We start from the raw sequence: 24,953 nt of genomic DNA, 5'->3' as shown, positions 1-24,953 counted from the left end.
CAGAATGCACAGACTTGACAAAATATAGGGGATCTTAATGAGGGACAGAGACGTGAGGAGGATATACTAATAATGACATAACAAGAACAGAATAATATGTTTGACAACATCTGCAGCATCGGACAGTCCATTTTCAATGTTTCTAGCCATTCTCATCCAAGTACAGCTGGGTAGTTCCCTTTAACCACATACAGTGGCAGTGTTGCAGACTGATCATTTAATTCCACATCCACATCCATTACACCTCCTATGGCCACAGGCTCCCCTGTATATTTTTTCAACACTATATTGGTGAGCTTTAGGCAGACATGTTTGAGTGTTTTGTGATACGCAGCATCTGACACAATAGAAACAGCAGTGCCTGTGTCTAACTCCATATGCCCCGGCTCTCCCTCAATAAAGTGTGTCACCCAAATAGCCTTTGTAGTCTCCTTCCATGACTAGAATTTTTAGAGAAACTTCCTCCAAAGAGGAGTCAGTGTCATCTGCGTACTCCTTGATTACATTGTATACACATTCTTCTTATTTTTTGATGTGGCAGACATTTTATTGAAATTTTGCTTTGTAATATTTTGTCTTCCTCTACAAGCATGGTCTATTTGCCCTTTTTTTTCCACAACTACAGCACACCAATTCTTTACACCAACACTCAGATGCAAGATATATGACTTTGCCACATTTATAACATTGCATTTTTCGCCACAATCTCTGCATAAGTTTTTTCACCTGGTTTTGTGTGCTGTACAAAACTGCGTAGTAAAGTGAAGGCCATTGCCTCCATCACACTGAGAAAAGCAGGCACAATCTTCTTACCCTCACTGGTATTTGCCTGCAGGAAATATTAAAATCGCGCTGTATATGAACATTTTAGTGGAAATATCCAGCCGTGTTGCCTTTCTGTATCTAATCACAGGCAAGTTCGAGCCACGTTCAGCTGTTTACTGCACTTCACTCTTCTATTCGGCAACTCACACACACAAAGGTTCTTTCAAACATTATCGCCACTTTTTCATGTCTATCCCTTTTCTATTTTTCTACTTATCCAAATTGTTAAAATGTGTAGAATCCACATTAACTTCTTTTTCATCAACCAGTCAAACATCACAGCAGGATATGCAAGTTCTGTCTGTTTTTTGGCCAGTAAAAATCTGTACACTGGCTAAATCTACTCTCTGACACTAGTTGGGGCTCATTGAACAGCTGAATTAGCATCTATCAAAAAGATGCTCTTATCTCCATCCTTCTTCATCGGAAGTTCCTGATGTTTGCTTTGCTTTTGGGGGCAAAAGCCTACCAATATGTATCTTCCTCTGGCCTTGCACTCTCACCCCACACTTTCATGACTCAACCACACTGACGATTGGTTGATATTAGCTCAAACAGAGCAGATGACTGTTCGGCATCGAGGCGTCATTCTCGCTCACATGAAAGAGCTGGGGTTAAGATTTAATGCCAAGGAAAGTGTGCTTTTTCCAGTACAGAGAACCACTTAACTGAGTGTGGTGTGGGATTCAACCACGATGCAGGCACGTATGTCACCTGCTCGGATTGAGTTGATCCTCACTGCAGTCGCGGGAGTGAGAGAAAAACCGCTCACTCACCATCAAGCAGTCTCGGAGATTGCTGGGTCTGATGGCAGCTGCGTCCAACATGAATACTATTAGCCTGCTGTACATGAGACCTCTACAGTGGTGGCTCAAGACCAAGGGGTTCTCCCCAAGGAGAAACCCACCCTGCATGCTAAAGGTCACGCAGCGGTGTCTACATGGCTTAGACATGTGGAGAAAACCTTGGTTCTTGTTTCAAGGCCCGGTGTTGGTAGCTCCTTGTCGCCACGTAATGCTAGAGACGGACGCATCCCTCACCGTCTGGGGTGCAGTCATGAGTGACCACCCTGACCGTGGTCTGTGGAGTGGCCGCCATCCGACATGGCATATCATCTGCCCGAGGATGCTGGCCGTGCTTGGAGCACTACATTACTTTGTCCCAGACCTAAGAGGTCACCATGTGTTGCTGCGCATGACAACACAGCAGTGGTCTCTTACATGAACCAATGTACTAACCAATCCCAAACATTCTCGACGCAGCTCGATTTCCTGAAGAGGAACATCTAGGGTTACGTATGTAATGTCTCAATCACGTAGGAGGCAACGGAGACCATCCAGCTGCTGCTGATCAAGTGATTATTAGAAGTCAGCAGGTGCAATGCATAACAGGTTTTCGGTGAGGAGCCGAGCTGGAGACCCGGCAGCTTAGCGGTGGCACAGCAACCATGGCGACTGGACATTCCCTTTGCAATCCACTCGACACAGGAACGACCGCTGCTGAAGCGCCATCTCGCCAACACACGAAGCTTACGAGAGCATGTTGAACTTGTAGTTCACAGCAGACACAGTTGAGCAGAACGATACTAACGCTCAATTGCATGCCAATGTGCATTGGCTCATTTAGTTTACACTCAAAGTAGATTGGTCTATCGAAGCGATTTTAAGTTGGTCACCGATGTGGCATCAAAAGTGCCCGAGTGGATGGAAGGAGACGCTGTGTTGCAGTGCCACAATTCCGGCATTTCTGCCCAGCGCTTGCTTAATCCTTTGAGGCTGGTTATCGGCTTCGCCGCTCATGCTTTTATGCTTCCTGGTCTCTGACGTCACCCGCCTATGACATCTCACCCATCCATTGGACGGATTACCCAAGTTATTCAGAGACGTTACGCTGGAGGCGTTCCCCAAACGTTCTCGACGCAGCATCTTGTTCCTTTGAGGAACCAGGGTTACATATGTAACCTTAGATGTTTTTTCCAACAGGGTGGCCATTCAAAGATTTGTTGAAATGTTTTTAATGCATGTTTGCTTAATGCTGATGGCAAACAGAAAAGTATAATGCTTGCCTTTCTATTACTAATAATATAAAAGCATTTTTTATAATACTTTTTTGTATACATTCATTAATTCCAGGCGCTGCCTTTCTCATTGCCATCAAAATAAAAGTCCCTCCCCAAACACATCGGCCAAACAGAAAAACGTATCGGCTGATGCTGATATTTGAAAAATATAAAATATTGGCCAATATATTGGCCTTGGCGATATATCGGTCGACCAATTGATGAGTGCATAGGGACCAGAGGCTTAGAGGGGCCCGCAAAGATGCCACAACAACTTGATCTTGAATTCTATGATTTCATGTGTCCATTTGCTAGTTGTGGTTTTTCTTATAACTGGGTAAAAAAAAAAAGAAGAAAGAAGGAAAGTTGAGTTAAAAACATGCCTATTTATGTTGTAGGGTCCTAGCTGAATGGCTCTGCTTGAATATTGTTAATCATGATTTTTGTAGTTTTGCTGTTGTTATTCTTACAGCCTCTCCCAAAATCTGACCCAGCTTAGTGTCATTGTGTTGTTTGCAACATATTCCCTTATTCATTTATAAATTTATCTTGTGAAACTGATACTTTTAAGTGCTACATTTAAAAAGGTCAACCCTAAATAAATGAGATAATAACAAAAATTGAGAAATCAAGACTTAATATGTGACCTTCTTTATCAATAAACAGTATTACCTTGAGCATCAATAAATTGATGTATTAGTTCATGTTTAGATTGTATTCTTTATTATATAGCAAATGCAGAAATAACAATAAGTTGAGACATCACAACAGAGAGACAATTAAAAGATCATTGTCACCAGTTTTCAAACATACCCATGTGAAAATGGATCCTTGGTCTGGATTATTTGAATTATATGAACATGATATGAACAAACATGACAGTTAACAGCATTTGAGTGAAAGAAACTTTAGGGTAACATGAAATATGTCAGCATAGTACTGACTGCTCACAAAAAAAAAAAAAAATAATAATAATAATAATAATTCAAATATTTTGCACAGTTTTCTGTCTATTTTGTTGTTTTATTTTCAGGGTCAGTGATTAAGAACATGCACTTAAAATCAAATGGATTCAATCATAACTAAATCAACTGCATATCTCTGCTGTTATGTACATTATGTCTCAAATGCCCGCTCATGTTAGTAGTGTAGCAGAGTGAATTTAACTATTTTCTGCTCATACACTTTTATTTTCCACATAATGAATCTAAAAATATTTATGAAAAAATATATATTTAATTTTTGATATAGGTCATTTAATGGCTAATGATGGAAGAACACACAACCATTACAGTCATTTTGAGATATTTCTAATTGGCACAATTCTTTTTTTAAGCACTTTTCGAATTAAGACTCTGATTTCAGCTGTATTTAAAACATAAATAATGGGATTTAACATTGGTGGAAGAGTAAATGAAAGGGATATGCTGATGACTCTGGCATTTGGAGTGAGAGAAGTAATTGATGAAGCAATATAAATGCATATTACAGGAAGAAAGTATATTCCAACCAACATAAGGTGAGAAACACACGTCTTCAGTGCTTTTAAACGTGCTTCCCAAGTTGTAATTTTACTTAAGGCAAAAAAAATGCCCATGTATGACAGGACTATAATGCATAATGGTGCTACAAGGAACAAAGCAGCAATAAGGTTTGTTATAAAAATATAAATGCTATTGTCGTTGCATGCCAACCTCAACACTGGTCCATAGCCACAATAATAACTCTGTACTACATTAGATTTACAGATTGAAAGTCGGGTCATCAAAGACGTTGACAGAGCCACGAGAGAAGTGTTAAATGCCCATACTACTAAAAACACTAAAGACATGACAGTATTATTTAGTAGGGCATGATATCTCAATGGCAGGCAAATTGCAATGGAGCGATCAATTGCAAGAACAACAAGAGTGACACTTTGCACAGTAATAAAGAAGTTCACAAAAAACATGTTTGCCAGACAAGCATTGTAGGAGATGTACTGTGAGTCAGAAAAAAAAGTCTTCATCATGTTAGGAATCAGTGCATTAGTTTCACCAAAATCAGCCAAGGCCAAATTAAACACACCGATGTACTTTGGACTGTGCAGGCTTCGTTCAAGAGCAATAATAAGAAGAACTATAGAGTTCATAATCACAGCAATAAAATATGTGATAAATAAAAAGATATAGTAATAACTGCTGTACGGTATACCTGAAAGTCCAATGATGAAAAAGTATTCAGGGTGAACAATAGCCATATTCTGAACAAAACTTGCATTTAAAGTACTCATGGCAGTCTTGTGTTTGTTCTTTAAAAAAAATAGGAAATAGAAGTTACCATGTATAGACTTAAAGTTCAGGAGAATCACAAAATTGTCATCTTACTCTTCTGACAACTATTTTCAAATGCTGAAATGATACCTTTATGTAACGTTTCTGCATAATATTTCAACCACAAACCTGTATACATAAAGTTTTAGAGCCAGATGAAAAGATGAGAATATCTGAACACTTGTGAGCTACTTTGAATATTACTAGGCTGAAAATGCTCATCCTTATTCTCTTATGTCGCGAAGATCATTGGGCATTTGCGTCATTGAATCCAAATATATCTTCATCTCTTGAGAGCCTTTAGACAACATAGTTTCAGTCTTTGGTTCTTTTAATTGTTATGATTTTGGCTGACACAAATTAGAATACTTCATAAGAAAAAATAACATTTTTAGTTAATTGTTGGCCTTCTGTAAAGTATGTTAATTTATTGTACATGTACTCAGTACTTGGTAGGGGCTCCTTTTGCTTTAATTACTGCCACAATTTGGCGTAGCTTGGAGGAGATCAGATGTGGTACTGCTGAGATGGTATGGAAGCCCAGGTTTCTTTGACAGAGGCCTTCAGTTCATCTGCATTTTTTGGTCTCTTGTTTCAAATTGTCTCTTGCCCATAGATTCTCTGTAGGGTTCAGGCCTGATGAGTTCGCTGGCCAGTCAAACATATGGTCATTTGACCAACTTTTGGTGCTTTTGACAGTGTGGGCTGTTTCCAAATCCTACTGGAAAATGAAATCAGCATCTTCAAAAAGCTGGTCAGCAAAAGGAAACATTAAGTGCTCCAAAATTTCTTGGTAAATGGTTGCAGTGACTTTGGTTTTCAAAAAATACAAAGGACCAACACTGACAGATGACATTGCACCCCAAATCATCACAGACTGTGGAAACTTGAGTAGAAACACTGAACTTAAAGCAACTTGGGCTATGAGCTTCTCTACCCTTCCTCCAGACTCTAGGACCTTGGTTTCCAAGTTTCCAAATGAAATAAACTTACTCTCATCTAAAAAGAGGACTTTGGACAACTGGGCAACAGTCCATTTCTTCTTCTCCTTAGCCCAGGTAAGACGCCACTGACTTTGTCTGTGGTTCAGTAGTGGCTCAACTAGAGGAATACAAAACTGTAGCCAAATTCCTTGAAACTTCTGTGTGTGGGCTCTTGATGCCTTGACCCCCAGCCATAGTCCATTCCTTGTGAAGTTCACACAAATTCTTGAATTGATTTTGCTTGACAGTCCTCATATTGTAAGGCTGCGGTTCAGTTGGTTGTGCATCTTTTTCTTCCACACTTTTTCCTTCCACTCAAGTTTCTGTTAACATGCTCTGAGAATCACTCTGAGAAACAGCCAGCTTCTTTGGCCATGAATGTTTGTGACTTACTCTCCTTGTGAAGGGTGTCAATGATTGTCTTCTAGACAACTGTCAGATCAGCTGCCTTCCGCATGATTGTGTAGCTTACTCCAAACTGAGAGACCATTTTGAAGGCTCAGGAAACCTTGAGGTGTTTTGAATTGATAAGTTAGTTGATTCGAATTAATTTGTTGAGAGAGTTTTGTTAAATGTGAGCCAAAATCATAACAATTAAAAGAACCAAAGACCACTTTGACTACTTCATTCTGTGTGCATACACAAGTTTCACAATTTGAGTTGAATTGCTGAAATAAATGAACTTTTCCATGACATTCTAATTTGTGAGATGCACCTGTACTTCATATTTAGATGTTAAGTCAAAATCATCAATTCTACAAATTTTCCACTGAACCATCTGTGTTATATCAATGTTCATGCAGAGGAAGAAGGCATAACTTTATTGTTGCTGCCAACGCCGCCGTCATGTTGTGAAGACGCCGTGTGTTTCGTTTGCAAAAGAGAAATTACTTTGTTTGGATTTTTCAAAAGATGACACAACTACAAATCAGTGTTTAAGTTCTATTTACAACACTGTTCCAGAACTGTTCAACCCAAATATTCAGATATGTGCAGCACATTTCATGGAGGACTGATTCCTGATTTTGGGAGGGTAGACTACATTACTGGCTGTTCTGATTCACAGTCTGTAAGTATGTTTACATATTTAAAGAATTTGACAATGATGATTTACACAAAATAATGTTCTTTTTAGCAACATCATATGACCTGTTTAACAGCTGCTAGAAAAAGCTGTTACACCAAAACATTTGTTTCAAAAAACAAAACATGACTGTAGATGTGTATTCTAATCATTTTTAGCAAGTATGTTACATAAATAACATTTTGATGATCTATTTATAAAGAAAAAATAATTCCAGGACATCTTAAGAGATTAAATATTTCAAGCCAAATTGAATAAAATGAGAATAAGTGTTGATAAAACAGAGGAAGTCAACACCAATGCATGTGCACACCCACACATCTTTGTATGCAGTAATGCTGACTTACTCTAGTTTTATAGTGCAGCTATTACGCCAAAGACATAACAAGTTAAGAAAATACAAAGTGTCACAGAGCAATTGCCCTTCTAAACAAAACTTTTTAATGATGTTTTGATCTACAATACTCAAGGTGATGGGAGACCATATTTTCCCAAGTGTCAGAGCTGTTTGTATTTTATTATAGTTGTTGACCAGAACCTGCACAGTCCAAAGTACTTTGGTATGTTTCACTTGGCCCTGGTTGACTTTGGTGAAACTAATGCACTGATTCCAAAAATAATGAAGATTTTTGTTTTTGATTCACAGTTCATCTCCTTCTGGGTATTTTTCTTGCCTTAAGTAAAATAACAACTTGGGAAGGACGTTTAAAAGCTCTGAAGACCTGTATTTCTCACCTGTTGTTAGTGGGATCCTTTTTTCTACCCATAATCTGCATATACATGGTTGCATTTGTAATTTATCTCACACCTAATGCCAGAATCATCAGCACATCACTGGCATATGCTGTTCCACCGATGCTAAATCCTATTATTTACGTTTTAAATACAGCTGAAATCAAAGATGTAATTCGAAAATACCTTAAAAAGAACACAACACAAATTGAGAGTTTTTCAAACTAACTACATTGATTATATCTGTTTCTTTATTAAATAATTCAATTATGAAAACTTTTTTTTAGTAAAACACATTCTCAAAAGTACTTTTAAAAGAAAGTAAGGAATAGGTTAATTAAATATACTGGGTTATATACAATAAGTTATAAGTGTGTAAGTGTATAAGCATAAGAAGAAACATGAAGTGATATGCTTTTATTTATTATTGAATGTATTTTTGTATCTATTACATCTTGTTTAGATGTAGACCCATCCAAGTTAGACCCATCTACATTATTATGTAACCGCCTTAAAATGTTATGACCAGTCTTACAGAATAAAATAAATACATGACTAATTTGGAAAACTAGTCTAAGTCTACTAGTCTAATTATTAACTGGTCTAATAATCCTTGTGATTCCATAAATAGTGGTGTATATCCCTTACTCATAACATGCATTTTGAGATTTTATGTTTTAAAAAATTTAAGGATAAAAGGCCACATAACTGGCAGCCCACTCTGATCCAGCAAATGAGTCAGCTTCCAAATTAAGAAACATTTTCCGTTTGAAATCACATCTTTGGCATTGGTCAAAACTTGAGAAGTGTGTCCTTTGCAGAAGTAAAAAGCCCATATCTCCAGACCAGGGCTGGAGTGGGACTTCTTTTCAGCCCAGGGGTCTCATGCACTAAGCCAGCAAACAGATCATCATTGAGGGGAAGTGTATACTGGTCAGGAGACAGTACAATGTTTACTGTCACTTAAAAGGCACCGCAAATTTGAATAGAGCCATCATTTTTTAGCACAGGTACTATAATAGTAGCCCATTCACTGTTATTCACTGGTACAATGAATAAAACACGAATAAAACGCCGGTAGAAGTTGGCGAACCCCAGAAACCTCTGTAGGGCCTTATGGGAATCTGGACTTGGCCACTCTACCACAGCCTTAACTTTCTCGGGATCCATGCAGATAAGTATTCTTTACCGTGATGTTGTTCAGTCCCCGTTAATCAATGCAAGGTCGCAGCAATCCGTCTTTCTTCCCCACAGGATGAACTTAGAAGCTAGAGAACTATGGGTGATGACTCCGGAATGGGGGACGTGGTTCCGGCTGGGAGGGGATCTCCGGTGGTGTGGGAGGAACGACGGTGTGAGCAGTGCAGTATGAACTCGTAGAAGCTGTAGTTGTTGGGTGAGCTCGGACACCTGCGCCACCAAAGCCTGAACCGCGCGACCAGTGTCGTTAAGATTCCTCTCCTGGAAGTCCATCCTCCGAGCACTGGCTCTGAGAAATTCCTCCAAGGCAGATGACGGGTTACTCGCTGCCTCCATAGTTGGTCAGATCGTTCTTTCACGACTGCGATTAAGGACAGGAGGCAAATGCGAGTACTGCATATTAATTGGATGAGTAATGGTAAAGAGATGATGGTGGGTGACGCAGGGACCTCGACGGCAGCACAGACAGGTGAGGAGGTGTTTGAGTGCGCTGGTGGAGGTGGTGGTGGTGGTAATACGTGATGATGACGTGAGGCTGACCTAACTGGAAAAAGACACGATGAAGTAGAACAGGTGGAAGACAGACATGAAGCACGGAGGACCTCAAACAACAATCTGACAAACAAGAGACGAAAGACAGGGCATTAAGTAGGCTAGGTGGAATTAGCTGTTTCATGTGGGTAACACCCATATGAAACAATCAACATGACGTAACAAGAGACGAGCAGGAGACGGTGCATTCATGAACTGAGACAATAGTGACCTAAATTATCACGGTTATCAGTATTATCATGGTATTGTTCAAATGTGCTGAAAATTTTCAGAAAGTACAGACAGAAATTGTTTTAACCAAGTTTAGTTTTTAAAATCAAAAACTAACTATTATAAACGAAACTAAAAACAATAACATTCAGTGATGCACAGATGATTTTAAATGACAACATTACTGACAACAGTTTATCTAATATAATATATTAGAATCTATGTTAAAATAAAGCTTTGAAAAAGTTTCATAAAATGAAAAACCTCACATTTCAGCCGTTAAGTAAATAAAAAGGTTAAGTCAAAATTATACATTATTAATAAATGATCATATGTATTTTATCTGCTCTATAAATAATTCTAGATAACTTATCCAAATTGTTAAAATGTGTAGAATCCACATTAGCTTCTTTTTCATCAACCAGTCAAACATCACAGCAAGATATGCAAATTCTGTCTGTTTTTTTGGCCAGTGAAAATCTGTACACTGGCTAAATCTACTCTCTGACACTAGGTGGGGCTCATTGAACAGCTGAATTAGAATAGGTTCCCCGTAACCTCTGTTGACAAAGCAGCATTGCGATTAAGAAAACTTAGGAATAACATAAAGCAAGATAAAAAAAATGTGGGACAGTATTTTTTTATCATGAATTGTTCAAATTGCAGTAATCGAATAGGGTTTTAATAGTAATTAAAATATGAAACGGTAATACTAACCGTGGGGAGGTTTATCATGATTTATCGTCAACTCGGTAATGGTCCCATCCCTAGTTGTGACATATCATTGAATTAATATATCGTCTCCAGTGGCCTCATGGGATAATAAAGTGTCCATCGACACCACACTTTAGATTCCATCCGATATTAGCTGAGCTGCAGTTTTTTCGCCCTTTGAGGCAGAGCTCGCTGCAGCATTCATCTTTCTCTGAGGAGAAAAAAGACATGCGCACTGCCGAGGCAATGCATGTATTACATTGTTTCGTTTTTATGTGAGTTTTTCTACACCAGACAGAGTTGACTCATCTATTTGTTGACTACATTTAATTCTGAGGAATAAAATTTTATCTGACTATGTGAAGTTAGATGAACAGGGGCTCTTGGGATGTAATTTCTTGTGTGAGAACACGTGTTCACCTCTCTTCCTCTGAGGAGGTTGAGGCGGTCAGGGGCTGCTGGCGGAGCAGTCCCAACCGTGTTCCAACCCCTCGTGCTGGGGGTGTCACTTTTGTACTCCGCAGATGCTAGAGTCAGAGTGGCGCTCCCAGGCTAACTGCTCTGATGACACCAGAGATCAGACTTGAGAGGCTTATTCCCTTAGTAGATTATTTGGCTGCATGAAAACTGGCCAGATGTGTCTCAGTGGGTCCTGCACAGTGTAGTGAGAGACCACAGAATCCAGTTCTGGTGGGCTGCAAGTAGGCCCTGGAAATGGAATAGAACTAGACTCTCTCTGAGGATAGAGGCCATCGAGGTGGATGTGTCCTTTTTTAGATCTGCGCTTTTTGAACCGCTCAGTCAGGGGACTGAAGTTCAGCACGCTTGCAGAGGCCAAGTCCGAGGACTGGTGTGTCATGATCTATCAAAAAGATGCACTTATCTCCATCCTTCTTCATCAGAATTTCCTGAGGTTTGCTTTTGGGGGCAAAGGCCTACCAATACGGATCTTTCTCTGGCCTTGCACTCTCACCCCACACTTTCATGACTCAACCACATTGACGATTGGTTGATATTAGCTCAATCAGAGCAGATGACCGTTAGGCATCGAGGCGTCATTCTCGCTCACATAAAAGAGCTGAGGTTTCGATTTAACACCAAGGAAAGTGTGCTTTCTCCAGTACAGAGAACCACTTATCTGAGCGTGGTGTGGGATTCAACCACGATGCTGGCACGTATCTCATCTGCTCGGATCGAGTCGATCCTCACTGCAGTCGCTAGAGTGAGAGAAGGCCGTTCACTCACCGTCAAGCAATCTCGGAGATTGCTGGGTGTGATGGCAGCTGCGTCCAACGTGAATACTATTGGCCTGCTGTACATGAGACCTCTACTGTGGTGGCTCAAGACCAAGAGGTTCTACCCGAGAGGAAACCCACCCCGCATGCTAAAGGTCATGCAGCGGTGCCTACATGCCTTAGACATGTGGAGAAAACCTTGGTTGTTGTCTCAAGGCTTGGTGCTTGTCGCCACGTTATGCTAGAGACGGACACACCCCTCACCGGCTGGGATGCGGTCATGAGTTGCCACCATTCAACATGAGTGGCCGCCATTCGACATGGCATATCATCTCGCCAGCACACGAAGCTTCCGAGAGTGTGCTGGACTCGTAGTTCACAGCAGACACAGTTGAGCAGAACCATACTAATGCTCGGCTCCGAAGCAAAAAGCTGGTATGCATTGCACTTGCTGCCTTCTTATACTTCTTATACGCAGTGATCAGCGACAGCTGTATGCAGTAATTGCATGCCAATGTGCATTGTCTCATTTAGTTTACACTCAAAGTAGATTGGTCTATCGAAGCGATTTTAAGTTGGTCACCGATGTGGCGTCAAGAGTGACCGACTGAAAGGGAACCCTGGTTCCTCGATGGAAGGAGACGCTGTGTTGCAGTCAGTGTTAATTTCGTTGACTAAATATTTTCGTCATTATTTTCGTCACGAATATATTTTTGCCGACGAAAACGAAACGAAAACTAAAATAGAAGGCACTGATGGAGACTAAAACTATGACTAAATTGATTGACATTATCGTCAACGAATAAAGGACGAGACGAAAATAGACTGTGACGAAAATCAAATCAGCAGACGGCAGAGATGCGAGGAATGAGCAAAAGAACCGGCAAAATAGAACAGACTGCATGAGAGAAGAGAACCAATCAGAGCCTGACTTATTGAGACGTGAAGCGAAGGTTTTCAGTTTTTATGAGCTCCCGGGAAGTCGGCATTCGAAGAGGTGATAGGGACTTTAAGCAACAGCCTCTGGTGGAACGGCAACGCCATTCTGGCGTTGTATTGCGCCTGCGCGAATTTAACTGCTACTTTGTGACGTTCTAATTTAACGGTCTACTACGGGAGAACAGCTGATTTGCCGGAGTCGCTACAACGTGAGAGGTTAGGTAAATAAATGTTATGTTTTTAGACTTATTTACATCATACAATATTAAAAACTCCTCTTCTGACAAAAGATTGTCATTTAACGCCAAAAGCAATCCTTCTCTTGCTTTTTTAAATTATATATTTTTTTGGATCTCAATAAATGAATTAATGCTGCGTTGCGCTGTTCTGTTTTACCGTTGCTTAGTGACTTTTACGTTCTTGGCTACAGCGGTGTGACGGCAAACTTCCGATCGCTGTAGCCGTTCCATTCGCAGCTGTTGCTTAAAGTCCCTACTGTCTAAAAGAGCGACAAAATGTCCACAGCTCACTTCACGTTTGACGACGAACAAAACAAAACAAAGTGTAAAGCACGCAGAGCGCTCATTCGTGGCAAGAACACAACCAATTTGAAAAGACATTTACAGACGAGCCACCCGGACATTTTCTCAAATGTAATTTTACAACGATGTTCTTTGTTAATTGAACTAAGCAAAATTGGAATAGTGCAGTGCATAGATGTTGTAGCATTAAATATTACGAACTGAAAAGTACTGTAAAATAGCCCCTTCTTCAAATTAGATGCGAGCACAATACTAATACGTAATATCATGATAAATACATTTGATTAATACTAATGTTTAGTATATTTTATAATGTTCTACTTGTTGACAATATCACAAATATTTCTATATTAGTCATGTGAAACATGAATGTTCACATCCTATCATTATACATACAAATCTAGCAATATTGTAGTATTTAAAACATACAATATTGCTAGACAAATGAATACCTTATAAAATCTTGTTACTTTTTTTTATCCACCTAGCTGCCAACTTATTAAATATTTACTTTAAATGTATGCACTTATTGTTCAGCTCAGCTGTAAGCTTTAAGGTCCTGGACCTAACGTTATTTTTCTTTTATTGATGGTCAATTGGCAGCTAGTTATTGTTTACATTATCATGACAGTGTTTGTTGCTGCATAAAAGCTTTTGAATCGAAATAAAGACACAGTTGTGTTGAAATAAAGTTGAATTTGTGTTTTATATATTTTGTTTAAGTTTGTTTCCTATACCAGCTGTAAAAAAATTGTCTAGTAAATCTGTTATTGATTTTAGTCGTATTTTAGTCGACTAAAATACCAAGCAATTTTAGTCGACTAAAATACCAAGCAATTTTAGTCGACTAAAATAAGACTAAAATTAAAACAAATCAGATGACTAAAACTTGACTAAAACTAAAAAGAATTATAGTCAAAAGACTAAGACTAAAACTAAATTAAAATTTTGTGTCAAAATTAACACTGGTTGCAGTGCCACAATTCCAGCATCTCTGCCCAGCGCTTGCTTCATCCTTTGAGGCTGGTTTCCGGCTTCGCTGCTCATGCTTTTATGCTTCCTGGTTTTTTACGTCACCCACCTAAGACATCTCGCCCATCCATTGGACTGATTACACATGTTATTCACAGACGTTATGCTGGAGGCATTCCCCAAACGTTCTTGACACAGTGTCTCGTTCCTTCGAGGAACCAGGGTTACATATTTAACCTTAGACATTTTTTTTTCTACAGGGTGGCCATTCAAAGATTTGTTTAAATGTTATAAATGCATGTTTGCTTAATGCTGATGGCAAACAAAAAAGTATAATGCTTGTCTTTCTTTTACTAATTATATAGAAGCAATTTTTATAATACTTTTTTTGTATACATTAATTAATTCCAGGCGCTGCCTTTCTCATCGCCATCAAAATAACATCGGCCAAGCAGAAAAACGTATCGGCCGATGCTGATATTTGGAAAATGTAAAATATTGGCCAATATTTTGGCCTTGGCGATATATCGGTTGACCACTTGATGAGTGCATAGGGCCAAGAGGCTTAGAGGGACCCTCAATGATGCCACAACAACTTGATCTTGAAAACTTTGGACTCATGTGTCCATTTGTTGATCTAATATGCTAATCATGAATCATGATTTTTGTAGTTTTGCTGTTGTTATACTTACAGTCTCTCCCAGAATCTGACCCAGCTTAGTGAAATTGTCAATAATTGTTCTAGTGGTGTTAATGTTGAAAGCTGTTCTGTGAAAGCGTTGGTTGGTTAGTTATCTTGCTTGGGACTTGTGGCGCAGAATGTTTTATGGCTTCCTGTTGCCTTACTGAGGAATTCGGCTCGTGTTTCAACCACAGCCCTGATCGACTCTTTAATTTGTCTGTTTCGAGTAATTTCTGCTACACTTGTGTATGCACACAGACTGAAGTAGTTTAAGTCTTTGGTTCTTTTAATTGTTATGATTTTGGCTCACATTTAATGAGGGTTTTATTGTTGGCCTTCTGTAAAGTATGTTAATGTATTGTACATGTACTCAGTACTTGTTAGGGGTTCCTTTTGGTTTAATTACTGCCTCAATTTGGCATGGCTTGGAGGAGATCAGATGTGATATTGCTGAGATGGTATGGAAGCCCATCTTTATTTCACAGTGGCCTTCAGCTCATCTGCATTTTTTGGTCTCTTGTTTCTTATTTTCCTCTTGACAATAGCCCATAGATTCTCTATAGGGTTCAGGTCTGATGAGTTCACTGGCCAGTAAAACACATGGTCATTTAAACCAACTTTTGTTGCTTTTGACAGTGTGGGTAGGTTCCAAATCCTACTGGAAACTGAAATCAGCATCTTCAAAAAGCTGGTTAGCAGAAGGAAACATTAAGTGCTCCAAAATTTATTGGTAAATGGTTGCAGTCACTTTGGTTTTCAAAAAATACAAAGGTTGTACATTTGTACAAAGATGACATTGCACTCCAAATCATCACAGACTGTGGAAACTTGAGTAGAAACACTGGACTTCAAGCAACTTGGGCTATGAGCTTCTCTACCCTTCCTCCAGACTCTAGGACCTTGGTTTCCAAACGAAATACAAGACTTACTCTCATCTAAAAAGAGGACTTTGGACAACTGGGTAACAGTCCATTTCTTCTTCTCCTTAGCCCAGGTAAGACGCCTCTGACTTTGTCTGATATTCAGGAGTGGCTTAACTAGAGGAATACGGAACTGTAGCAAAATTCCTTGACACATCAGTGTGTGGTGGCTCTTGATGCCTTGACCCCCAGCCACAGTCCATTCCTTGTGAAGTTCACTCAAATTCTTGAATTGATTTTGCTTGACAGTCCTCATACTGTAAGGCTGCAGTTCTTTCGTTTGGTTGTGCATCTTTTTCTTCCACACTTTTCACATCCCATCAAGTTTCTGTTAACATGCCTGGATACAGCACTCTGAGAAACAGACAGTTTCTTTGGCAATGAATGTTTGTGGCTTACCCTCCTTGTGAAGGGTGTCAATGATTGTCTTCTAGACAACTGTCAGATCAGCAGCCTACCGCATGATTGTTTAACTTAGTGAACAAAAATGAGAGACCATTTTGAAGGCTCAGGAAACCACGAGGTGTTTTGAGTTGATGAGTTAGTTGATTCGAACTAATTTGTTGAGATAGTGTATTGGTGGGTTTTGTTAAATGTGAGCCAAAATCATCACAATTAAAAGAAACAAAGACCAGAGATGTATAGTAACGAAGTAGAACTACTTCACTACTGTACTTAAGTAATATAAGGCGGTATTGTACTTCACTAGAGTATTATTTTTTTCTCCTACTTCCACTTTTACTTCAGTACATATTTTCGATGAGTTTAATGCTTTTACTCCGATATTTTTTTAATGTGCTGCATCATTACTCATTACAATTATAAAAATGTTACGAATCATTCCATTACAAACCCACATTACCGCTGCCAGAACTGTAGATGGCAGGTTTGATGAAGCTGGCACATCATTGAGTGAATCAAGCGATTAAGAAGACTGCGCGTGCTGACTGAACTGCTGTGAAGAGAGAGATGAACACCGAGCCGAGCCAGATAATGACTCGTTTTCAGATCACCAGTAGTTCTTTCTGACAGTTCGATTCAATAAACCGGTTGAAGAAAACAGTTCACCAATTCTTTTGCGCTAGACGTAATGGCGTCATTGGCATTGACTGTAAGCCTTCGGTTTACCTGGGCTCATAACATTAGCACAGAATCAGTTCAGAATCAGTAACCAGAAGAATCAGTTCGGTTCGGACACTTTGTGTATTGGTTTGCTTCACGCTGAATCACACATGCGCATTATCATCAGCTCCTCGGTTCTCGAATCGGACACGTCTGACAGAAACGGTTCTTAACTCGTGAACCAGTCAGTCTGTTGTTCGTTATCTGGCTCAGCTCGGTTCTCTCTTCACATCAGTTCAGTCAGTGTACTGTTTGAGTAAATGAATTACTCCGGGATATTGGTTTGTTTTAACTCAGAGGGAGTGTCAGCCACATTAAACAAGTTAACAGCTTAAGTCATTTGTGGATTAATGCGTATAGGAGATGCAAACCGTTTAAAACGATTCAGTTTGATTTGGTGAACTGTTTCGAAAAGATCTGGTTACATCGAATGATTCGTTCGCGAACCGATTACCACAAACTGCTTTATTTTGAACTGTCTTACAACAGACGCGGAAGAGAAGACAATGCTGAATAAAGTCGTAGTTTTTGCTGTTTTTGGACCAAAATGTATTTTCGAAGCTTAAAAAATTTCTAACTGACCCTCTGATGTTACATGGACTACTTTGATGATGTTTTTCTTACCTTTCTGGACATGGCCGGTATACCGTGTACACAGCTTCAATGGATGGACTGAGAGCTCTCGGACTAAATCTAAAATATCTTAAACTGTGTTCCGAAAATAAATGGAGGTCTTATGGGTTTGAAACAACATGAGGGTAAGTTATTAATGACATAATTTTGCAAATTGGGCGAACTAACCCTTTAATCTGTTTTTTGTTTACAAAAAGTTACAGTCAAAGGAATTGTGATTGTCCATTAGGTTAATAATTTGAAATAATAAAAACAATATGTTCAAAATTTTGACTACTTTCTTTAATAACTACATAACACAATACTTGTACTTTACTTTGAGTACTTGAGTAGAAAATTTTAAAATAGACTACTTGCAATACTTAAGTACAGAAAATTTTGAAAACTTTAGTACTTCTACTTAAGTGTGGTACTTAAAGAGCACTTCAACTTCTACTCAAGTCACTTTTTTGATAGAGCACTTGTAGTTTTACTCAAGTCTGGGCCTCTAGTACTTTATACATCTCTGCCAAAGACTTAAACTACTTCAGTCTGTGTGCATACACAAGTTTCACAATTTGAGTTGACTTACTGAAATAAATGAACTTTTCCATGACATTCTAATTTGTGAGATGCACCTGTACTTCATATTTAGATGTTGAGTCAATATAATCAATTCTACTAATTTTCCACTAAATCATCTGTGTTATATTAATGTTCATGCAGAGGAAGAAGGCATAACGTTATTGTTGATGCCATCGCCGCCGTCATGTTGTGAAGACGCCATGCCATGCCACGCCACGCCATGCCAATTGCACTTCTAAACAAAACTTTTCAATGATGTTTTGATCTACAATACTCAAGGTGATGGGAGACAATATTTCCCAGGTGTAGGAGCTGTTTGTACTTGGTCTTTTGTGTATCAACAGATAAAGTAAATAGTCATCTGTTGTGAGTCAACAGTTTAAGTTTGACAAAACAGAGATATTCTGAAACGTAAACACTCTCTTCCAAAGATGATGCACACTTGCTGAAAGTTTAACAACGAATACAGAACTTTTTTGTACAGTAGTGCAGAATGTATCAATTCATTAATGATTTAATCATTTTTGATAATAAAGGTCAGCACCAACATTCTGCAATACATATGAATATGCATTATATAATTACGAAATTTTACTACGAAAATGCCTTTCCTGGGTCAATTAGTTGATGAATGAATTAAATTAATGTTTCATTATATTACATATCTCAGGATAAAATTATTACAGTCTAGAGGGAATAATTAAGCACTCTTATGTTGTGCTGTGTTGTAGCAGTGTAGAAATGATTAGATGTATTAATTCCATTATATCGAGAAAAGGTCTGGAATGTTTTCCTCTAAACAATTTATTTGAGGCTGAAGACAAAAAGGCATGAACATCTTGGATGACATGGGAATGAATAAATGATAATCTGTATTCTGGAAGAATACCTCCCATTTCCCATCCTTTATATAGGTTACTGTTTAGTTATTTACCAGAAAGGCCCACAAATAAATATATTTAAATAATGTAAAGTACTAGTTAAAAGTTTGGAAACATTTATTTTATTATTATTACTGTTTTCCAATGTTTACATCTGATAAGTAATTTTAAGAATCAAAATTATTTCAGTAACCTTCAGGATGGGCTTTATATGATAAAATGTCACACTGGTTATCAAAATCAAATCAAATAGTAATGAAGGGAAAATCAGAACAAATACATTAAAGTTCAAGCGTTAGAGTTCATATCCATTGATACTGTTATGAAGTGAGAGTCAGAGGCGTTTGGATCCATGTGCAGCATTTATTAAACAGAATGGTCAGGCAGAGATCAGGAATGGCATCAGGTGTGTCAGGGATAACCAGAATCATAACCAGAAACAAGCAGAGATCCGGACAGGCAGCAGAGAATCAGAGTCGGAATACACAGTCCAAAAGGTCAAACACACTAATAACAAAAACAGGGAATAATGCTCGGAAATGTCAGACTGGCTAAACAAGACTTTGCAGTGAGTGAGAGTGATTGTGGTGCTTATATGTGTGTGTAAATGAGGTGCAGGTCTGGCAAGGAAATTGGCTGATGAATGAGGTGCAGGTGGGGCAAGGTGATTGTGATGCAGTTACTCATGGGAGATGTAGTTTGGGTGTGGTGCAACAGTATGAGAAGTGCTAGTGTCCAAGTGATGATATGGTGACATCCAGTGGTTGATGGGTGGAATCTTCCTGAGTGGAGTGACCTCTACTGAAGTTCATGGGCACTCCAGCTAATGATCGTGACTTGATTTGGTTCATGAAGATCATTTTTGACTTGACTTGGCTCATGAAGATCATTGGTGACTTGACTTGGCTCATGAAGATCAACTGTGACTTGACTTAACTCACGGAGGTTACCGGTGACTTGACTTGGCTCATGAAGATCGTTGGTGACTTGGCTTGGCTCATGAAGATCGTTGGTGACTTGACTTGGCTCATGAAGTTTAACTGTGGTTTTACTTGACTCATGGGTGTTAATGGTGACTTGATTTGACTCTAGACAGTCAGCGGTGACCTGACCTGACTCCTGATGGTCAACGGTGACCTGACTAAGCTCCGGGAAATCGATGGGGACCTGATCAATGGGGACCTGACTTGACTCTGGAAAGTCGACGGGGACCTGACTTGATTCTGGAAAGTCGACGGGGACTTGACTTGACTCTGGAAAGTCGGCGGCTGCGGCCATCTTGTGCAGCAGCACTGGGCTGGTGGCCATCTTGTGCAGCGGCGCTGGCCTGGCGGCCATCTTGTGTAGTGGCTCTGGGGTTTCAACACTGTCCTCTGCCTCACCCACAGTAAACGAAGAGCCACACAACAAAAGAACATATTCTATGAGATCCCTTAGGCGGCCATTAAATTCCCCTCAAGGTAACCATGATTTAATAGGTTCATTGAGTCCAAACTGAAACAAGTCCTTAAAAAAAGCATCATCATTTAAAGGAACTTGATACACTAACTCACAGAATAGTTGAACATAGTCCTCAATAGATTGATTTCCTTGTCGTAGGTTTAACTGCTGGTCGAACGGATCCATGGTTAGGCTGATCTGTAAACTGGAACTGATACCTCAGTGACAAGGGGATACCGGGCTGCTGGATCCTGGTGTGGCGAAGTCTTCTGTTACGAAGTGAGAGTCAGAGGCATTCGGATCCATGTGCAGCATTTATTAAACAGAATGGTCAGACAGGCAGAGATCAGGAATGATAACCAGGATAACCAGAATCGTAACCAGAAACAAGCAGAGTCGGAATACACAGTCCAAAAGTCAAACACAGGAATAACAAACACGGGGAAAAACGCTCGGAAATGTCAGACTGGCTAAACAAGACTTTGCAGTGAGCAGTTAATTTCCCCTGGATTGTAACAGTATCCCCAGATATTATTAGAACAGTACTGTAATGAATATGAACTGTTTTAAGTGCCTCCTAAAGGCTGAGTATTATTCGGTCATATCTCATAATTTTTTGGATTTGAACCAGACTAGTTCACTTAGATTGTACTACATGAAGAACATTGTTTTTATTTTTATTTTTTACCTATTACAATTTTTGACCAATCAAACTGAAATGTGGCTGATGTCCAGACGAAGACTCAGTTCCAGCTGGCCCTCCGAGCTACTGGAGTGTCCAGATAATTGATTATAACGTGCAGGTGTTACATCATTGTTTTGTCAGAATGATCTCAGGAGATTTTTGAGAAAATATATATTTGAAATGAATTACATTGATATCAGTGAATAGACTAAATGTGCAGTAGGACAGGATAATAGGACTTTATATTTACAGAGTAATTCAAACTTGCTGACAGACAAAAAAAGCCACAGTCATTATTTATTCTGGCTTTGTAGGTTTATTAAATGTTATATATGTTTATTAATAGACAATGCTGTGTATTCTTTGAATTTATACAAATGCATTTATTATGTCTTTGTGGTAATTTAAATTTTCAGCTTGGAGAAAACGCCAATCCCAAAGCTGCGATGAATTCTGTAAGTGAAAGTTTTTCTGAGAATAACTCCATTGTTCATCCTGAATATTTTTTCATCGTTGGACTTTCAGGTGTACCATACAGCACTTATTACTATATTTTCTTATTTTTCCTTTATATTATTGCTGTAATTTGGAACTCTGTAGTGCTCTTTATTATAGTTGTTGACCAGAACCTGCACAGTCCAAAGTACTTTGCTATGTTTCACTTGGCCCTGGCAGACTTTAGTGAAACTAATGCACTGATTCCAAACATAATGAAGATTTTTGTTTTTGATTCACAGTACATCTCCTTCAATGCTTGTTTGGCCAACATGTTTTTTGTGCACTTCTTTAGTACTATGCAGAGCTTCACTCTTGTAGTTCTGGCATATGATCGCTTCATTGCAATTTGTTTGCCATTAAGATATCATGCCATAGTAAATAATACTGTAATGTCTGTAGTGTTTTTAGTATTATGGGCATTTAACGGTTGTCTGGTTTCCTTTGTGGTGTTTTTGATCAAACGACTTTCATTCTGTAAAACCAATATGATACCAAGTTATTATTGTGATCATGGACCAGTGTTTAGGTTGGCATGCAATGATGTTAGCATTAATGTTTTCATGGCAAAACTCTGCACAGCTTTATACTTGGTAGCACCATTTCTCATTATAGTTCTGTCATATCTGGGTATTTTTCTTGCCTTAAGCAAAATAACAACTTGGGAAGGACGTTTAAAAGCTCTGAAGACCTGTGTTTCTCACCTGTTGTTAGTGGGATCCTTTTTTCTACCAATAATCTGCATATACATGGTTGCATTTGTAATTTATCTTACACCTAATGCCAGAATCATCAGCACATCACTGGCATATGCTGTTCCACCGATGCTACATCCTATTATTTATGTTTTAAATACAGCTGAAATCAAAGAGGTAATTCGAAAATACATTAAAAAGAGATCAACACAAATTGAGAGTGTTTCAAACTAACTACATTTATTATATGATTCTTTATTATTTAATTAAATTATGTCAAATAAATTTGTAGTAAAATACATTCTCAAAAGTACTTAGAAAAAAAAGTGAGGAATAGGTTAATTAAATATACTGGGTTATATACAATAAGTTATAAGTGTGTAAGTGTATAAGCATAAGAAGAAACATGACGTGATATGCTTTTATTTATTATTGAATGTATTTTTGTATCTTTCACATCTTGTTTCGATGTGGACCCACCCAAGTTAGACCCATCTACATTATTATGTAACCGACTTAAAATGTTATGACCAGTCTTACAGAATAAAATAAATAAATGACTAATTTGGAAAACTAGTCTAAGTCTACTAGTCTAATTATTAACTGGTCTAATAATCCTTGTGATTCCATAAATAGTGGTGTATATCCCTTACTCATAATATGCATTTTGAGATTTTATGTTTTAATAATTTAAGGATAAAAGGCCACATAACTGGAAGCCCACTCTGATCCAGCAAATGAGTCAGCTTCCAAATTAAGAAACATTTTCCGTTTGAAATCACATCTTTGGCATTGGTAAAAACTTGAGAGGTGTGTCCTCTGCAGAAGTAAAAAGCCCATACCTGCAGACCAGGGCTGGAGTGGGACTTCTTTTCAGCCCAGGGTTCTCATGCACTAAGCCAGCAAACAGATCATCATTGAGGGGAAGTGTATACTGGTCAGGAGACAGTACAGTGTTTACTGTCACTTAAAAGGCACCGCAAATTTGAATAGAGCCATCATTTTTTAGCACAGGTACTATAGGAGTAGCTCATTCACTGTTATTCACTGGTACGATGACTCCACTGGTAACCAGCTCTTCCAGAGCTGTCTCAACTTTTGATCTGATAGCATATGGCACAGAACGGGCTTTGCAACACTTGGGCTTACTATCAGGCTTGATGTCAAGTTTAGCCATAATGTATTTCATCTTACTGAGTTCATCCTTGAAAACATCAGAATGCTTTCCCAGAACACCACTGAGCTCAGTGTTTCCCTTTGACACCATCTGCAGCATCGGACAGTCCAGTTTCAATGTTTCCAGCCATTCTCATCCAAGTAAAGCTGGGTAGTTCCCTTTAACCACATACAGTGGCAGTGTTGCAGACTGATCATTTAATTCCACATATAGATATATCTGACTTTGCCACATTTATAACATTACATATTTCGGTTCTTTACCAGGGGAATGCTGAAATGTGTTCATGTCAGCAGACAATTTATTAACTTTATTTGCTTAAATTAATTGCTGTGCTTCCTAAGCAGCAAATTCCATGCTTACACTTATTTCTGTGGCTTCCTGCAATGTTAGATTACTTTCACTTAACAGTCTTTTTGAATGGCTTCGTTTCTTAATCCACAAATGAGCCTGTCCCTGATTGTATCATTCAAAATATCATTGAATTCACAGTTTTCACAAAGTTTCTTCAGTTTCTCCCTCTTCCTGCTTTCTTTTGTGAAACCAAAATCTTTATTCTTTGACAAATGGTTTAGGTGAAAACTTGGAACTTAGTACTGCCACAGTCTCTGCATAAGTTTTCTCACCTGGTTTTGCGTGCTATACAAGACTGCGTAGTAAAGTGAAGGCCATTGCCTCCATCACACGGAGAAAAGCAGGCACAATCTTCTTATGTATTTGGTATTTGCCTGCAGCAAATATTAAAATCGCATATTTTAGTGGAAATGTCCAGCCGTATTGTCTTTCTGTATCTATTCACAGGCAAGCTTGTGCCGCGTTCAGCTGTTTACTGCACTCCACTCTACTATTCGGCAATTCACACACACAAAGGTTCTTTCAAACATCATCGCCACTTTGTCATGTCTATCCCTTTTCTACTTATTAAGACAGAGGACACTAAAGAGTAGTCAGAAATAACAATTCAGGAACAAAAGAACTTGCCTCTTTAATGATCACATGCACTTGCACATGCACTCATAATTATTATTTTATTCATACATAACAGTTGAGCTTATGAATGCAGTTCATAGGCTTTCAGAGTAGTCATTGCTGAAATACCAGAGTTTTGTTGAGTGTGCGCAAAGTCCTGCCCCCCCCCCCCCCCCCCCCCCCCCCCACCTTAGTTACTGTTGCTGTATCTGGCAAGCCATGGCGCTCTCACACCACACATGCAGTAAAAAATACATTGTGAATTAAAGACAACACGCTGACAGACAGCACAGAGCAGATTCCTTTTGGTATGAAACAATGTCTCAACTTT

The 24,953-nt window shown here is 38.8% G+C and overlaps 2 protein-coding genes across 2 annotated transcripts; one reads left to right on the top strand and one right to left on the bottom strand.

Moving 5' to 3' along the window:
* Positions 1-4,178: 4,178 nt before the first annotated feature.
* On the bottom strand, positions 4,179-5,168 carry LOC128029461 (olfactory receptor 1M1-like). The gene has a single exon (XM_052617259.1). The coding sequence runs from the start codon at positions 5,154-5,156 to the stop codon at positions 4,179-4,181; it is 978 nt and encodes a 325-aa protein (XP_052473219.1). The 5' UTR covers positions 5,157-5,168.
* Positions 5,169-21,001: 15,833 nt separating this feature from the next.
* Positions 21,002-22,710, top strand: LOC128029431 (olfactory receptor 52E8-like). Its single transcript, XM_052617215.1, has 2 exons — positions 21,002-21,017; positions 21,728-22,710. Exon 2 carries the CDS (start codon positions 21,733-21,735, stop codon positions 22,708-22,710), a length of 978 nt encoding a protein of 325 aa, XP_052473175.1. The 5' UTR covers positions 21,002-21,017; positions 21,728-21,732.
* Positions 22,711-24,953: the final 2,243 nt, after the last annotated feature.

The sequence above is a fragment of the Carassius gibelio genome, chromosome A15 (genome assembly GCF_023724105.1).
Source record: "Carassius gibelio isolate Cgi1373 ecotype wild population from Czech Republic chromosome A15, carGib1.2-hapl.c, whole genome shotgun sequence".
In the NCBI taxonomy this organism is placed as follows: Eukaryota; Metazoa; Chordata; class Actinopteri; order Cypriniformes; family Cyprinidae; genus Carassius; species Carassius gibelio.
This window is presented reverse-complemented; position numbering and strand designations above follow the sequence as displayed.